Source organism: Trachinotus anak, unplaced genomic scaffold (assembly GCF_046630095.1).
Source record: "Trachinotus anak isolate AG129_WGS33_773 ecotype Australia unplaced genomic scaffold, CSIRO_AGI_Tana_v1 ptg000025l, whole genome shotgun sequence".
NCBI lineage: Eukaryota > Metazoa > Chordata > Actinopteri > Carangiformes > Carangidae > Trachinotus > Trachinotus anak.
The window spans coordinates 9,390,223-9,403,809 of NW_027273876.1; the positions used below are offsets into that span (position 1 = coordinate 9,390,223).

The 13,587-nt window shown below is 40.8% G+C and overlaps 1 protein-coding gene across 3 annotated transcripts; it reads right to left on the reverse strand.

Moving 5' to 3' along the window:
• Window positions 1-1,199: 1,199 nt before the first annotated feature.
• Window positions 1,200-13,164, reverse strand: aldh18a1 (aldehyde dehydrogenase 18 family, member A1). 3 transcript variants are annotated; one of them, XM_071462880.1, is made up of 18 exons: window positions 12,814-13,164; window positions 12,510-12,610; window positions 11,127-11,278; window positions 10,241-10,390; window positions 9,469-9,573; window positions 9,171-9,323; window positions 8,311-8,401; window positions 7,747-7,871; window positions 7,020-7,164; window positions 6,829-6,902; window positions 6,519-6,618; window positions 5,974-6,194; window positions 5,637-5,774; window positions 5,238-5,433; window positions 4,947-5,068; window positions 4,611-4,797; window positions 3,315-3,410; window positions 1,200-3,106 (listed from the first exon to the last, which is right to left on the reverse strand). In XM_071462880.1, exons 2-18 carry the CDS (start codon window positions 12,598-12,600, stop codon window positions 2,910-2,912), a joined length of 2,343 nt encoding a protein of 780 aa, XP_071318981.1. In that variant the 5' UTR covers window positions 12,601-12,610; window positions 12,814-13,164; the 3' UTR covers window positions 1,200-2,909. The 3 variants fall into 3 exon arrangements, with proteins under 3 accessions (XP_071318981.1, XP_071318979.1, XP_071318980.1); XM_071462878.1 differs by having other exon boundaries at window positions 9,165-9,323; XM_071462879.1 differs by having other exon boundaries at window positions 9,165-9,323; window positions 13,114-13,132.
• Window positions 13,165-13,587: the final 423 nt, after the last annotated feature.

The window sequence follows — 13,587 nt, forward strand, 5'->3', positions numbered from 1 at the left end:
AACAAGTGTCTAAAGACCATGATGTTCAAACTTAATATAAAAACAGAAAAAGAAAACAACCTGAAGACTCTCCAAACATCTTTGCTTAAATATTTAGCACAGTCAAGTTGCATAATCTACTGACTTCTACTGCATTTTCTACTTATAATATCACTGAAATCTGCCCTTCGGTCTCCTGTTGGTAGATAACAAGGACAGAATTGGGTTGCCCAAAAACAACATATCACCAAAAAATATGAGAAAATATTATTTAAAATATTATTGTTTTTTCCTGTAGAGCACCATGGAAAAACGTATTGCACTGGTGTTTTAGTTGGTGAGTGGGATTCAAATATGAAGCATGATCTGACATATAGGGTTACAGTTTACTGCTAAGATATTATTTCAATGCAAAATTAGCATTGAATTTAAAGTAAAATAGAGGCATCTGAGTAAGGAAGCTGGCAAAAGAAGCGCTCTTTCACAACAAAACACTTCACAGTGTGAAGTGTTGTTACTGCAGTTGAAAACTAGTGTTAATACAGCAATGCAATAACTACAGTACTCTTACTGTAGCAAACAACTTTGATGCATGTGATATTGGAAAATGCAATTCTGTATTATAACACTATATATAATATGCAATACTCAATGTCCCTGGATTGTTCCATCTCTACCTCAAGTCATTTAGATGATTTTTTTTTTTTCACACATAAAAAGGACAAAAGAGTGAGATCCGAGTTTTGTCTCTCTCTTCATCTCTGAACCCTTTGGACTTGGTGATGGGAAGCTGATTGAAGGGTAAGTAGTGCATTTTGGAGAATGAATTCTTTAGATGATAGAAAAGAGAGAGAAAAGGAAAGAAACAGAGAAACCAAGAACATAAGCCTGTGATTCCATTATTAGTCTCAGTTCTCCTTCTCCCCCTTTTCATTTCTGATGGCTGGATAATTAAACCTCTATAGTATTGTCTTCCATCTTCTTTGCCCCACTTCCAGCAATGTGAATTCCCCTATGGGCAACTTTAAAAAGAGCCTTTTTAGACATCTGTTTTTCAGATCAGTATGACTTTTTTCCCATTAATTTGTGTTCTTTGTGAAAGTAGAAAGACTAGTGCCAGGACAGAGATGAACATGCGTGTGAAAATCCTCAACATTTCAATTGCAAAAAATAAAATAATAAAAAAATCAAAGTAAGTAAGTAAGAAAAATATCCAAATATTCTTTTTCAACATTTTTTTTTAATTCTATAATACTGCTATTAAACAACCCAAACCAATCCTTAAGTGTGCATAGCAAGACATCAGATAGGAGCTCAGAGGCTGGAATGTTACAGAGCTTAATTTAAAAGCAGTTGCGTTCTCCCCTCCAGCTCGAAGGAGGCAGCTTGTCAATTACTGTTCCTGCTCTGACAGAGGCTTTGGGCGCCACGAGGAACAAACAGGAAAACAGCATATCATGGAAAAAATGAGCAGAACTTGTAGCAATGATCAAATAAATAAAACAGTAAATAAAATGGATGCATTCAAGTTGAAGTGCATTTTAACTTCTATTGCTGTACAACACAACTGGTACATTTCTGATACTTCTGTATCAAATATGACACTATTAATTTTAATCCTGTAATAAAGTTTTAATGCAGGAAATTTTAAAATCTTAAAACATACCAGAAATGGTTAAACTAGTTAGAGAAAGTAAACATTTCTACTGTCAAATAGCACCTAGTATTGATATAAAACCAGCATCTCAGCTAGTCAAAATACCTGTACATTTAGAAAATATACAGAAAATTCAACCTGGGATTACAGCAAGGAAATAAAAATGTTCAAATGTTGTATGAAAAAAAAAAAAAAAATACAGTACAGTACAATCAGTATTTAACTTTTGGGCTGTGAGCCAACAAGCCAATGCAATCAGCTACAAATAATAATTTGCACGATCATAACAAGAGCTTGAATTTTTTTTTTTTTTTTTTTTTTGGAAAGAACAGACCACAATAGATAATATTAAATGAAAAATATTTGAGATAAAAGTAAAATGGGCAAAAGCAACTACATTTTTGTAGTGATGATTATTTTTCTTTTCTCATGAACATTTTACGCATGAAATTAATTAGTGTTTCTGTAGCCACTTTTACACAGCCTGTTCACGGTGGGAATGTTGCATCTTTATTCCACCTTGTTGTTCTGTATAAAAGATGGCATGGAATGGGGGGCGTATTGTTATTCCGGCAATAAGCCAGCAGCAAAGGTAGTCACAGAGTTGGATCAGCGCCTCTGTAAAAGGGAGAGACGGCATGGTGGGAAACACACCAACACTGATGTGTTACACGTTACACCGACATGTTATCTAAAAGTCACACACAGGGGCAGCAATATGCCAGCTTTGTTTGGTTTGGAGTAAATAAGGAAAGCCAGCATAACAACAATATGGCATGATCTCTGTTTACAAGAGACTTGTGAATCAATGTCCTTAACGAAAACGTCCTGAGATTGTACTATTTAAAAAAAAAAACATTAAGCACTTCAGTTTCCTTTGATACATGTATGGTGACAGTTGTGTGTTTGCGTTAAATTAAGCAATCTTAGCTTCTTGCTCACAATTTCCCCAATTAATGTGTGATTTTGGAGGCATTATGTAATGTGATCACCACATGATAACTCCTGCAGGAGCCTAAAAGGGTGACTTCCCTAACTCATATAAAAATATGATAAATTGAGGTAGAATTTAAAATTTGTAAACTCTTAGTGGACAACAGTATAATCTGAGCAGGGACAACTTTCTGGTTGTGCTGATAAAACGGATCATTGACATGTTGAGCATCTCTTCCACGCTGTGTGCTGCAGAGGTTTAAAACAGAGGCTGGTGGTGGGCAACGCAAATCATTTTGACCAATGTTAAGGCCAAGAGAGTGTTGTGAAAGTCTCTGGTCTAGTTGCTGTCTCTCTGTCCAGCTAAAGGCTGCCCAACAGGCAGGTTTTCATGGAGGTACTTCATAGTGCCGTGCTCAGAGAAGTCGGCTGCCGTGTGCCCATCACCTCTCAACAACCACTTGGTGGTGAGCAGCCCCTCCAGGCCCACAGGGCCCCGGGCATGGATACGCGCTGTGCTAATACCAACTTCTGCTCCTGGAGACAGAAGCCAAAAGTCAGACGAAAGAAAGAGAGAACGTGAGAAAGGTAAACAAAATATCATGTGTTGAGGAAAAGCGTGCCAATTGTCACGAGGGAGAATAACAAATGAATATAGGTAAGAATACGCAGGTTTTTGGGAAAAGGAGATGCAGGGAAAGAGGCAACAGAAGACAGATGATATAGTGATAAGACCACAACGTACCCAGTCCAAAGCGGTAGCCATCAGCGAAACGTGAGCTGGTGTTCCAGAAAACACAGGCGCTGTCCAGCTGCTGCAGGAACTGCTCCGCTGTGTCCTCTGTAAGACAAGAACAGCTTGCTGGTGCTGCTAGCTCACAAATTTGTGTCTCTGACCTAACAGCCTTTCAGGCATTAACAAGAAATATGTGACTATTGATTGTGGTTATGCCAAAGAAACTGAGCTGAAAGAATTTAATGCACTGAATAAAAGCAAAAGCTTGAAAAAATTAAAAATAAATCTGTGTCCGTTATGAGGACGTAATTACAGGTATTCATTGCAGCCACTGCAATTACTCAAATTCATTAAATACCTCTGCCCACGTCATTTTAGCAGACACCCAGTGCTGCAAACTCTAAAAATCATGTGAATTGTGAACATCACCCAAAACATCTTGGACAGGACAATGTGATCAAGTTCAAAATGTCATCAGGAGAAATCCATGACGTGTTCAATGACTCTAAAATCAAGTAAACCACATTTGAAGGTAAATACTTACACAAATATCTATCTATCTATCTATCTATCTATCTATCTATCTATCTATCTATCTATCTATACTCTCAGTGATCAACTTTGAAGTTAGCTGGCACCAATCAAGTACATCTTAATTCATTGAGGTACCTTCTGAGGTCACTAGATGGCAGCAGAACATCCTCCACTGCAGGTGAGAATAATCCTCAGTCCTCTTTCTCCTGAGTTTTTCAAAAACCTTTTCACCGTTGTTTTTTCTCACGACTTAAAGAAAAGTGTCAAATATTCTGCATAGTTGTATCTCTCCCTTTAATGAGGTATCTACACACTGCACAGACAGGTTTCTATCAAAATGACTCAGAGAGATGCAGTGTGATGGCTCACTTGAAAGACAAATGTGTTTAAACATGACCCAAGAGAAACAACAGGGACAAGTCTTTTAAACTGTGTTTTAGCATCTGCTCTACATTTTAAATGGACTCTGTCCCCTGAACTGGAGTCACACAGGGAGGCTGCACACTCATCCTGTCAACAAGTGTCACTGATCATTACCCGCTGTGGCAGAAAGTGGGATGGAGACAAGTGTAAGAAGGAGTGATGCGAGAGACACCTATTTGAAGAAGACTGGAGCAAGGCGAGATTGACCAAGACTGACAGGTGCTGTTTAGTAAAATAAGATGTGACTACAATTATGGGAGCCGTCATCTCCTCTGTGTGCATGTATGCCATTTTAAAATTCACAACCATTGTGAAAAGTACTAGTCATGAACACGTTGGGCCACGTACCATTTTCTGTGATGATTACGTCTGTGTGCGAGCTGCCGTACTTGTGGATATGGTCCACAGCCTCGTGCATGCTGTCCACCACCTCCATACAACACTCCAGGTCTCCGTACTCTGTCCGCAAGGACTTGGCCTCTGATGGGCTGAATGTCAGGTAGGAAGCGAACCGGGGGCCTGCATGGATCTTCACCTAGTGACACACAGAATAAAAAAAAAAAAATCCTTCATCTTATGGTGGATCACTAGTACAGGATCTGAATTTGAGCACCTCGATATTATTTTCAGCTAAAAAGGTCAAATATAATTATTGCACTATTGTGTGTGCATTCGGTGCTTTACCCGTTCGGTGCGCAGCATGTCAATGATCTGGTCAAAAAGCGGGGTCCTCAGGATGTCTCGGTGAATCAGAAGAGTTTCCATAGCATTACATGCAGCTGGGTAGTCACACTTGGAGTCTCTGACTGTAATGGGAAAATATTAATTACTGACATATTCATTGATGGTTGTAATCTAACACACATCTGGTATACCAGTACCACACCTACAATTTACTAGCATTTGGTAAATTGATCAGGCATTTCATTTTATAAATACATTTAGAAATCAGCAGGGAGATTTGCATTTGCTGACCAATCTTGATGACTTTGTCAATGCTGGCTTCTGCGTCGACGTAGACATGACAGATTCCCTCGCTGTGACCCAGCACCGGGATGCCCTTGGCGGCACGCTGAATGTCCCTCACAAGCAGGGATGAACCTCGAGGGATGATCAAGTCGATCATCTTGTCCAGTCGGCATAGATCCTCCACCTCCTCACGAGTGCTCACCTACCAACAACAACAACAACAACAACAAAAAAAAAAAGGTTTAGGAATACAGACGAACAACCCTCGTTCTCTCAGGCTGATTTCTAATTGACTGATTTAGGGTGATGTGTTTTCATCCAGACCCCTTGAGTTTCTTCATCTATGTAACGTACTGCATAAAGTTTGTATTGTCTCATCATAAATGTACAGGAAACCAGTTTTACCAGTTGCACAGCCTCTCTGACACCATGCATGGACAGGGCTTCCTGGGTGAGCTGGTGGAGAACACGGTTTGTGTTGGCTGCCTCCTTTCCTCCCTTCAGAAGGAGGGCGTTACCACTGGCTATGGACAACGCTGACACCTGGATGAAAACCCACAGGTCTGTGATATTACTGCATTAATTTCAAGACAGAAAGAAAAGTTGCAAGGATAAAAAGGCTGACCCGCTAACAGGAAAATTAAGTGAAATATGTTGTATATGTTCCCGTTTTATCTTCAAAAATTAATACAATCTTGAAATTGCCAGGACTGTTTGTGTTGTGGCAGCTCTGCCTGGATACCTGGGGCAGGCAGTCAGGTCTGGCCTCAAAGATGACCAGAAGAACTCCGATGGGCACAGTGATCTGCTCCAGCTCCAGGTTGTGAGCCACCCTGGTCCTGCGCAGCACACGACCCACGCTGTCCTGGGCTGCCACGGCTATCTGACGCAGACCTATGGCCAAGCTGTTAAGTTTGGCTGGTGACAGGCTCAGGCGCTTAAGCATGGCTGGTGGCAAATGGCCTATGGCGGGAGGAAGAGCAGGATTACACTCTGCTTTCAGGTGGCACATATCTTATGACTGAAGCCATTCATATGCAGGGAAAATGATAAGTCGCCCTCTGGTGGAGACATACAGATTAAGTTGTCTAGTTGTTATTTTTTTATAAAATTACCTTTTGGTGAGTTTATGTTGGAATTTGATGAAAACAATGACAGAATCAAGTTATGTTGATTCAGTTCTGTTTATGGACAAAACAGTGTCTCAAAACTTTTCCTAAGTGCTGACCTCAACACTGCCACATCCTCTCCAAACACACAAACTCAGTGCATGGTGCCCTCTGCTACCTGCATTCACAGCCAGGTCCATGTCCATCTTGTTGGCAGCCAGAATCTCTTCCTTCTTTTCAGTCAACAGCTCTGCTAGATGGCAGATGATCTCACTCCTCTGACAACACAGACCAAATAGTGGCAGGATGAGCATGTAGCACATGTATCCACAAGGGGGCAGTGTTTCTCTATGTCTATAAGTATGAAACCTATTTAAATATTTTTATGAATTAACTTAAATCCTAAAAAAGCTCTAACGTTTACTGATTTAAAAATGTTAACTGAATACAACAGTGGACCTTTGTTCTAATTCAAAACAATGTGTCACCTGGTCTGGGTGAAGAGATGCCAGGGTTCTTCCAGAGTTTCGTGCCATTTCTGTCTGCTGCTCCACGGTTGGGCCTGGCGAAGAGTCAGGGGGAGGAGAGACTTCAGTCAAAGACTTAACCTACAGAAGCTGCAGCTTTTGTGTGGCTGCCAATATAGCACTGAAAGCCCATTCCACCTAGGCAAACTCACCAGCAGGTTTGATCTCTGAGAAGAAGGTTCCCACCTTTTTGCCCTCCACAATATCAGTGATGACATGACCAGTTACTTTGGGGTTGGTTCCATTCGCAATGACCACTGAGGTGCCACCTTGCAGCGCCCACAGTGCAGCCTTGACCTGCAGACAGAGAGAAACACAAGTTCAATCTTAAACATTTTTTAAAACCTCTATTTGCATGTCATTTGTTTTCTCACTATGAACACAGGCATCTGTCACAAAACAGCTACATGAACACTAGCCCATAACTAACTTCATATGGTATAATAGCTCTTATTTCATTGTGTGTGCAGATGACCCTCATAAAGGCCCCAAGCCTAACACATGTCTGTCAAACAATGAAGTTCTTCTCTTGTAGCATACAAGTGTGGCTGAAGTTCTGACTTCTTCAGACATTTTTATGCGCCTTGGAGCTTAAGTGAAGTTTGTGCCAGAGACCCTTATTCATCAGCTTTTATTCTCACAGGATCAACAAAGTCATCAACAAGTCAACATTTGCACTTCTGATATTTGGTTGATTATAATCCAGACTATTAAATACAATCATTTAAATGCAATACCAACATCTTTCATTTGAACTCTTCTCTTTGAAGCATGAAAAGAAAACTGAAGAATCCCCAGTGCAGTAGACCTAACCTTTCTCCTAAGATAAGACTTTTAACTTGAACAATTTTATAGACTGATTATTGATCGCATATATACCTTGGCTTCCATGCCTCCAATCCCAACTCTGGACTTTGTGCCGTACGTGATGGACTGCTGGTCTCCAGGGTAAAAGATGTCAATGAGTTTGGCGTCATCTGTTCCAGGGGGGCTGTTGTACAATCCTAAGAAATCAACAGTTCTTATGCAATTTACTTGTTCATACATGTCCAGGATAGCACACACATGGGTCCCTTTAGCTTTCATTCAGAATATACAATTTGAATTGTTAACGGTTCTCAGTTTTTTATTCATTCATTTTGAAAAGACTTCCTCCTGCCAGAGTGATCCAGTTTTTACTCTCAACAAAGTCTGCTTCCTAAATCTACAGAACTGATGCTGATTGGATCCATGGCCATGACACGTGTGCGTGCACAAAAAAACCTTGTGTCAACCCCATCAGCATCAATTTCAAACATCATGGCAGAAGGTCTGTGTTTGCCTCTCATATGACTCTCAGTTGACCCTGAAAAGGGTGTCTCCCCCCCCCTCCGTGAAACGTACAGACAGATGGTGTTGTTACCTAACAGCTGATCCAGACCGTTGTTGTGGTAACACACATACCTTCCACGTCAGACAGTGCGATGAGCAGGTCAGCCTTCATCTCTACAGCTAGCCTTGCTGCCAGACTGTCATTGTCCTTAATGCTGATCACCTACAGAACCAGAAAATCACTGATGTAAGCTCCTACAAATAGAAAACCACTGCCATCTGCCAATTTACCCATCTATTCTTTTTAAGGGCTAGAGTGTTAAGCTGATACAGATACCTAAATACTTAAGTGTTATTGAAACTGTGTAACATTTACTTCTGTTAATGAGTGGTCTCTCTACAGGACCATCAAGGAAATTTTCAAACCCAAATTATCACAGTCCCGAAGTCCAACTTTCTTGATGACAAAGTAAATTCCCAAGACAAACAACGACATTAAGTCCATTTCAATTTTCAAAATAATTATGTATAGCACATAAGTTAAGATTAGTTGAGTTGATCTATTTTAGTAGTGTAATGACAATATAAGAGTGTAAACAAGATAATGACCAACAGAGAGTGCAGTGCAATTACCTCCAAGAAAAAGACGTGTTAGTTATTTCTGCAGGAGAAAGAAAAGAAGACATCTACCTACAGAAGTTAGTCCCGGTCCCCTCTGACAGTACCTCCTGACCAGTGACAGCATGCACTGCCATCCATCCCCTCCCTGCATGCACATGCCTTAATGCTCGAGGGCAGAGCAGATGAGGTGAGGCAGGGTGGCAGAGGTTTTCCAGCATGTGTGTGAATGGTGGAAAATACCGTAGCTAATGAACAGTGCATGTCGGTACTATATGAATCACTGTCTCTGCCAGCCCCTTCAGCACACCTGCTGCCACCGCTACCATCACCATCAGCAGTGTCACGCCCATTCTCTCTGTACCCACATTTACCCCCTGCAGGTCGCTGTTGGGCTCCGGCGGGGGCACCACAGCATCGTTGGTATTGATGATGGGCACGATGTTCATGCGCAGCAGCTCCTGCAGTGTGCTGTTCAGGTTCTGCCTCTTTTGGTCATCATGGAAATCCAGATTTGTCACCAGGATCTGACAGCACAGGAGGGAGGAGAGAATTAACAGAGACCAGTGAGTGAGATAGGAAGTTTACAGATGTTACTCTGCATAAAATGCATGTGCTTCTGTTCCATTTCAAAGGGATTTTTTTTTTTTGATATGAAGTAAACATAAGTACCTGTGCAGTACAAGTGCTGTATTGGGTGAACATGGCCTCGTAAAGGGCCATCAGGCCGCTCTGTCCAGCTGCAGCACAGGCCCGGGCCTCCAGCACTGGCAGGGACTGCAACAAAAAACCTAGTAAATCTCTGGTTGGTTCTGCTTTTCAGAGAAACGTTTCAGGCAAACCATGCCACATCAGCACAAAAGTTTTATAGTGTGTCCAAAATAACCCCCAAAAAACTAGGGTTATCTGATGGAATGAGTATAGAGAGGGAATACAGTGTGTATCAGAGTGGAAAGACGGTCCATAGTATGGTGGAGAGCAGCTCTTCTGCATTATAATGGTGTTGCTATCTAGCATGAAAATTTGCCATGAAATGTACTGTATGATTGGTCGAGTGAACTGTCAAAACAAAAATAACAGAACACCTGAGATTGCAGGGCAATCAATATATAATGTATAATGGCACCATAGCATAAACTTTTCACTTTAATAGTCTCAAGAAATACTGAACATTAAGATTCACTAAGGTAGTATTTCTTGAAGGATATTGTGATGTATTGCATATTTGTACTGCACTGTATGTTTAAGAAAAAAAACGTTTGGTGTTGGTTTTCATGACAGTGATTTACCATGACAACAAAGAGCTGAGGTCACCTCCACTTACACGGTTGAAAGTTTCAACCCACAGAGAACAGCAGCAGCAGTTTCTTCTTTATGTGACTCGGTGGTGATTTATACTTTGACATTACCTTAACCATCAACACATTCCTCCACATTTTCTTACCATGTCTTTGAGCTGATTGTGTCCGGAGTGCAGTGCCTGTCTGACACTCTGGGACAGCAGGATCTCGTGTCTTAATCTTTGCTTGCCAAAGGCCACTGCTCCACTGGTGACAATCATCATCTCCCTGCCCTGATTCTGCAGCATGGCCACCTGGACGACGATACAACCAATTAGAGTAATGGATCACAGCTAGGAACCCCAGTTTCACTGAGGATTTAGCTTTAAAGGGCCAGATCAACCAAATAAAATAAAAAAACATACACATAAACAACATAAAACATATTTTCTTCCTCACCCCCCATGGTAACTACCCATGTTGTTGTTGGGTTTTTTTTGTTTTGTTTTTTTAGATACTGTCTTTGAGATTTCTGCCTTCCCCATAATACAAAGGGGATGAATGGAACTACACTTGTGGTGCTCAAAGTAAAAAAAAAAAGTTACATTTAAAAATGCAATGTGCAATGCAATCTATAAAAACTGTTTAAAACATGTTTTGTTGATTATCTACAGCAACAAAGACAGAAAGAGTCAAATATTTCATGTGTATTTATTCAATGACAACAACAGTCCAGATATCTGAGAAAATAAAACTAAAACCATCTGCATGACTAGAGGTGAGATTTTTTCATAATTTGGGTGAACCATCCAGATTTGTTTTTTTTTCTTGTTCTTCCTCTAATAATGGAAGGTTACAGCTGTCCAATACATATCATGATGTTTGTGAGCTACAGATCCACATAAACTGGATAAGAAAAATCATGAATACCCACCAATGGGTTTACATATCATGTATGAGGGTGTCAAAGCTTGTATTTTGTAATCGTTTTCCTCCCTATCAAGAATTTTCTATAGGACTGAAATGTTATTCAAAGCACAGTCTCCTCACCTGCTCCACAATGGAGGCCAGCCTCCCCAGAGCCAGGCCACATTCATCTCCACGGGTGACCACGGCACTGCCGAGCTTGACGACGATTCTCTTAGCCTGACGCAGCTCACCACGGTGGGCAAAGGAGCTGCTATGGGCTCTGCCCTGAGGAGCTGTGTGGAGGGATGAGATGTTGACTGAGAAATCAACTACTAATATGGGACTCTTTCTTTCTTAACACTGAAAATGTTGTCACGGACTATTGATTCTTCTAAGAAATCTTGAGAATGTCTTGGTAGAAAACTAGCAATCAGATGAAACAATGGTGCTGGCATAGACGGTATCTTTACCTTTGCTTTCAATAAACTACAAACCCACACAAAACACTGCAAACATTACATAACTGTGCAAACAAGCATGTTTTGCTGTGTTGTGTTTTCATTTAATTGATAACATGACTGAGGCAAACACAGTGAAACCCTCGCCTACATCCATATGTGACCCGGGAAACAGATAATCACTGCCTTCAAACTGCCACATCAGCAGAGCAAGTAGAAAGCCTGTGCTGACATTACACATCTCTCTGGAGCAATGAGGCGCACGAGAGAGAGAGAAAGGAGAGAGAGAGAGACACAGATTGAGAGGGACAGGAAGAGAGAGACAGACAGAGACAGAGTGACAGAGTGAGAGAAAGAGCATGTTTCAACAGCAGTTGATCAGATGTATTTGTGGAATTCATCACATCTGCCCCTAACATCCCTCACTGACAATGCTGATATAGTCACAGTCACGCAACAATCATGACCCTTTTATATTCAATTTATGGGATTTCGGAAAAGAGAAGAGCAGCAAATCCTCACATCTGAGACGCTGAAAGCAGCAAATAATTGGATTTTTTCTTCTTGATAAAATACTTGTCTGCTAGTAATGATTAATTTTATTTTCAATTAGACTGATTATTTTTTTCAGTTAACAGATGAAATGTTTGGTCTATAGTTACAAATGTCCATCACAGTTTGCTAAAGCATGTTTTGTTGTTTTAAAATTGCTTGTTTTGTAGACCAACGCTCTAAAAGCCCAAATAGATTCGGTTTAAGAAATGCAGAAAATCCTCAAAATGTAAACGCTACACACGGTATTTTTGCTTTAAAAATGAGCTAAACAATGAATCATGTATCTAACGGTTCCGTGTTAACACAGTGTTAGATCAAGTAATCAGCTACTGCAACAGAATCCGCTTTTTTTTATCCAAAGATTCGGGGTCACAAGTAGGTTGCGTTACTTCTGTCTAATCCGAGCTGCTGGATGAGATGGGATGTGATGGCTGTGAACGGACTGCAGGACAAACACAGAGTTTACATGGGGATATACAATATGCCAGTGCCCCAGCGCAGCTTTGCTTGCCTTGTGTCATTGGTCTGGTGAGCAGGTGGCATACGTGTCTCGGGGAACCCAGTGGGATCCGTGAGCAAAGGGTCAGCCTGTGCAGCAGCATGGCCAGTTTACTATCAAAGAGACACACACAGAGGGTGAGAAACACACAGGGAGAGACACACCAGCATCAAAGGCATTAAACTATGGTAATGTCCTGAAAAATAAGACGACTTTATGGGATGAGATTATATCTAAACTGCAACATGTACTGCCAAAATATAATTATCACACCGGTTCCCTGGATGATGAAGTAATTCAGATGGTTTGCTCTTACTTAACCTCTTGAAGTCCTGTCCTGTATAACGCCTTCTACTCAGTCTTGTTCATCTTCTTGAGTCCGTCATTTCTCTATTCATCACACAAATAGTTTTCACAGAGGTGGGCTCAGTGTGTGCGCGGCTCCTCCCCTGACTGACAGAGCTGCTGATGAAACTGTCGCTGCAGTTTGCAACAAGTGTGAACTATCTCTATAACGTTACCCCAGCGTCTGTAAATTAAGTCCTGCTAAAGGGCCACAGTTTAATGCCGCACTCTTGGTCACGCCGACATTAAATGTGCAAATGATGCCTCTCACCCACGGAAAGCCTCGTAAATTGGCGGCGGTGAAGTGGCAGGAAGTGTCGTCACGCCGGCCCGCCGAAATACGGAAAACGAGCGGAAGTGTCGTTCAAACGTTCACATTTCAAAATAAAGCTTCGCCTTAAATAAATGCCCTTTTCATAACCATAGACTGTATGTAAAATCCCAACACAAAACTGAAGGTCATTTTAAATTCATAACTTTAATTATATTATTTATTTTTAATGTTAATTATTAATTATTTAACTATTGCCATCTAATATTATAAGTGAATAATTAGAACCAGAATTAATACAAACTTTAAAGATTTCAAATGTCTGAGTAATTTTACAGTGTCCTCTTCATTCTGTGTCGGAAAATGTCAGAAAAAAATATTTCACTTCTGGAGTCACCAGTTAAATTCTCATATAACAATTGTTCAGTGATGATGTTTGCTAACCACTGAACGGGTGGTTTGAATAGTGATTCC

Bases quoted from the DNA above. Each gene is read 5' to 3' on its own strand.
- aldh18a1 (XM_071462878.1), bottom strand. From the start codon at position 12,600: ATGCTGCTGCACAGGCTGACCCTTTGCTCACGGATCCCACTGGGTTCC. The intron at 9,574-10,240 runs GTAAGAAAATGT...TTTTTGTTGCAG, and splicing joins ACAATCAGCTCAAAGACATG to TCCCTGCCAGTGCTGGAGGC. The intron at 5,434-5,636 runs GTAAAACTGGTT...TGTTGTTGGTAG, and splicing joins TCAGAGAGGCTGTGCAACTG to GTGAGCACTCGTGAGGAGGT.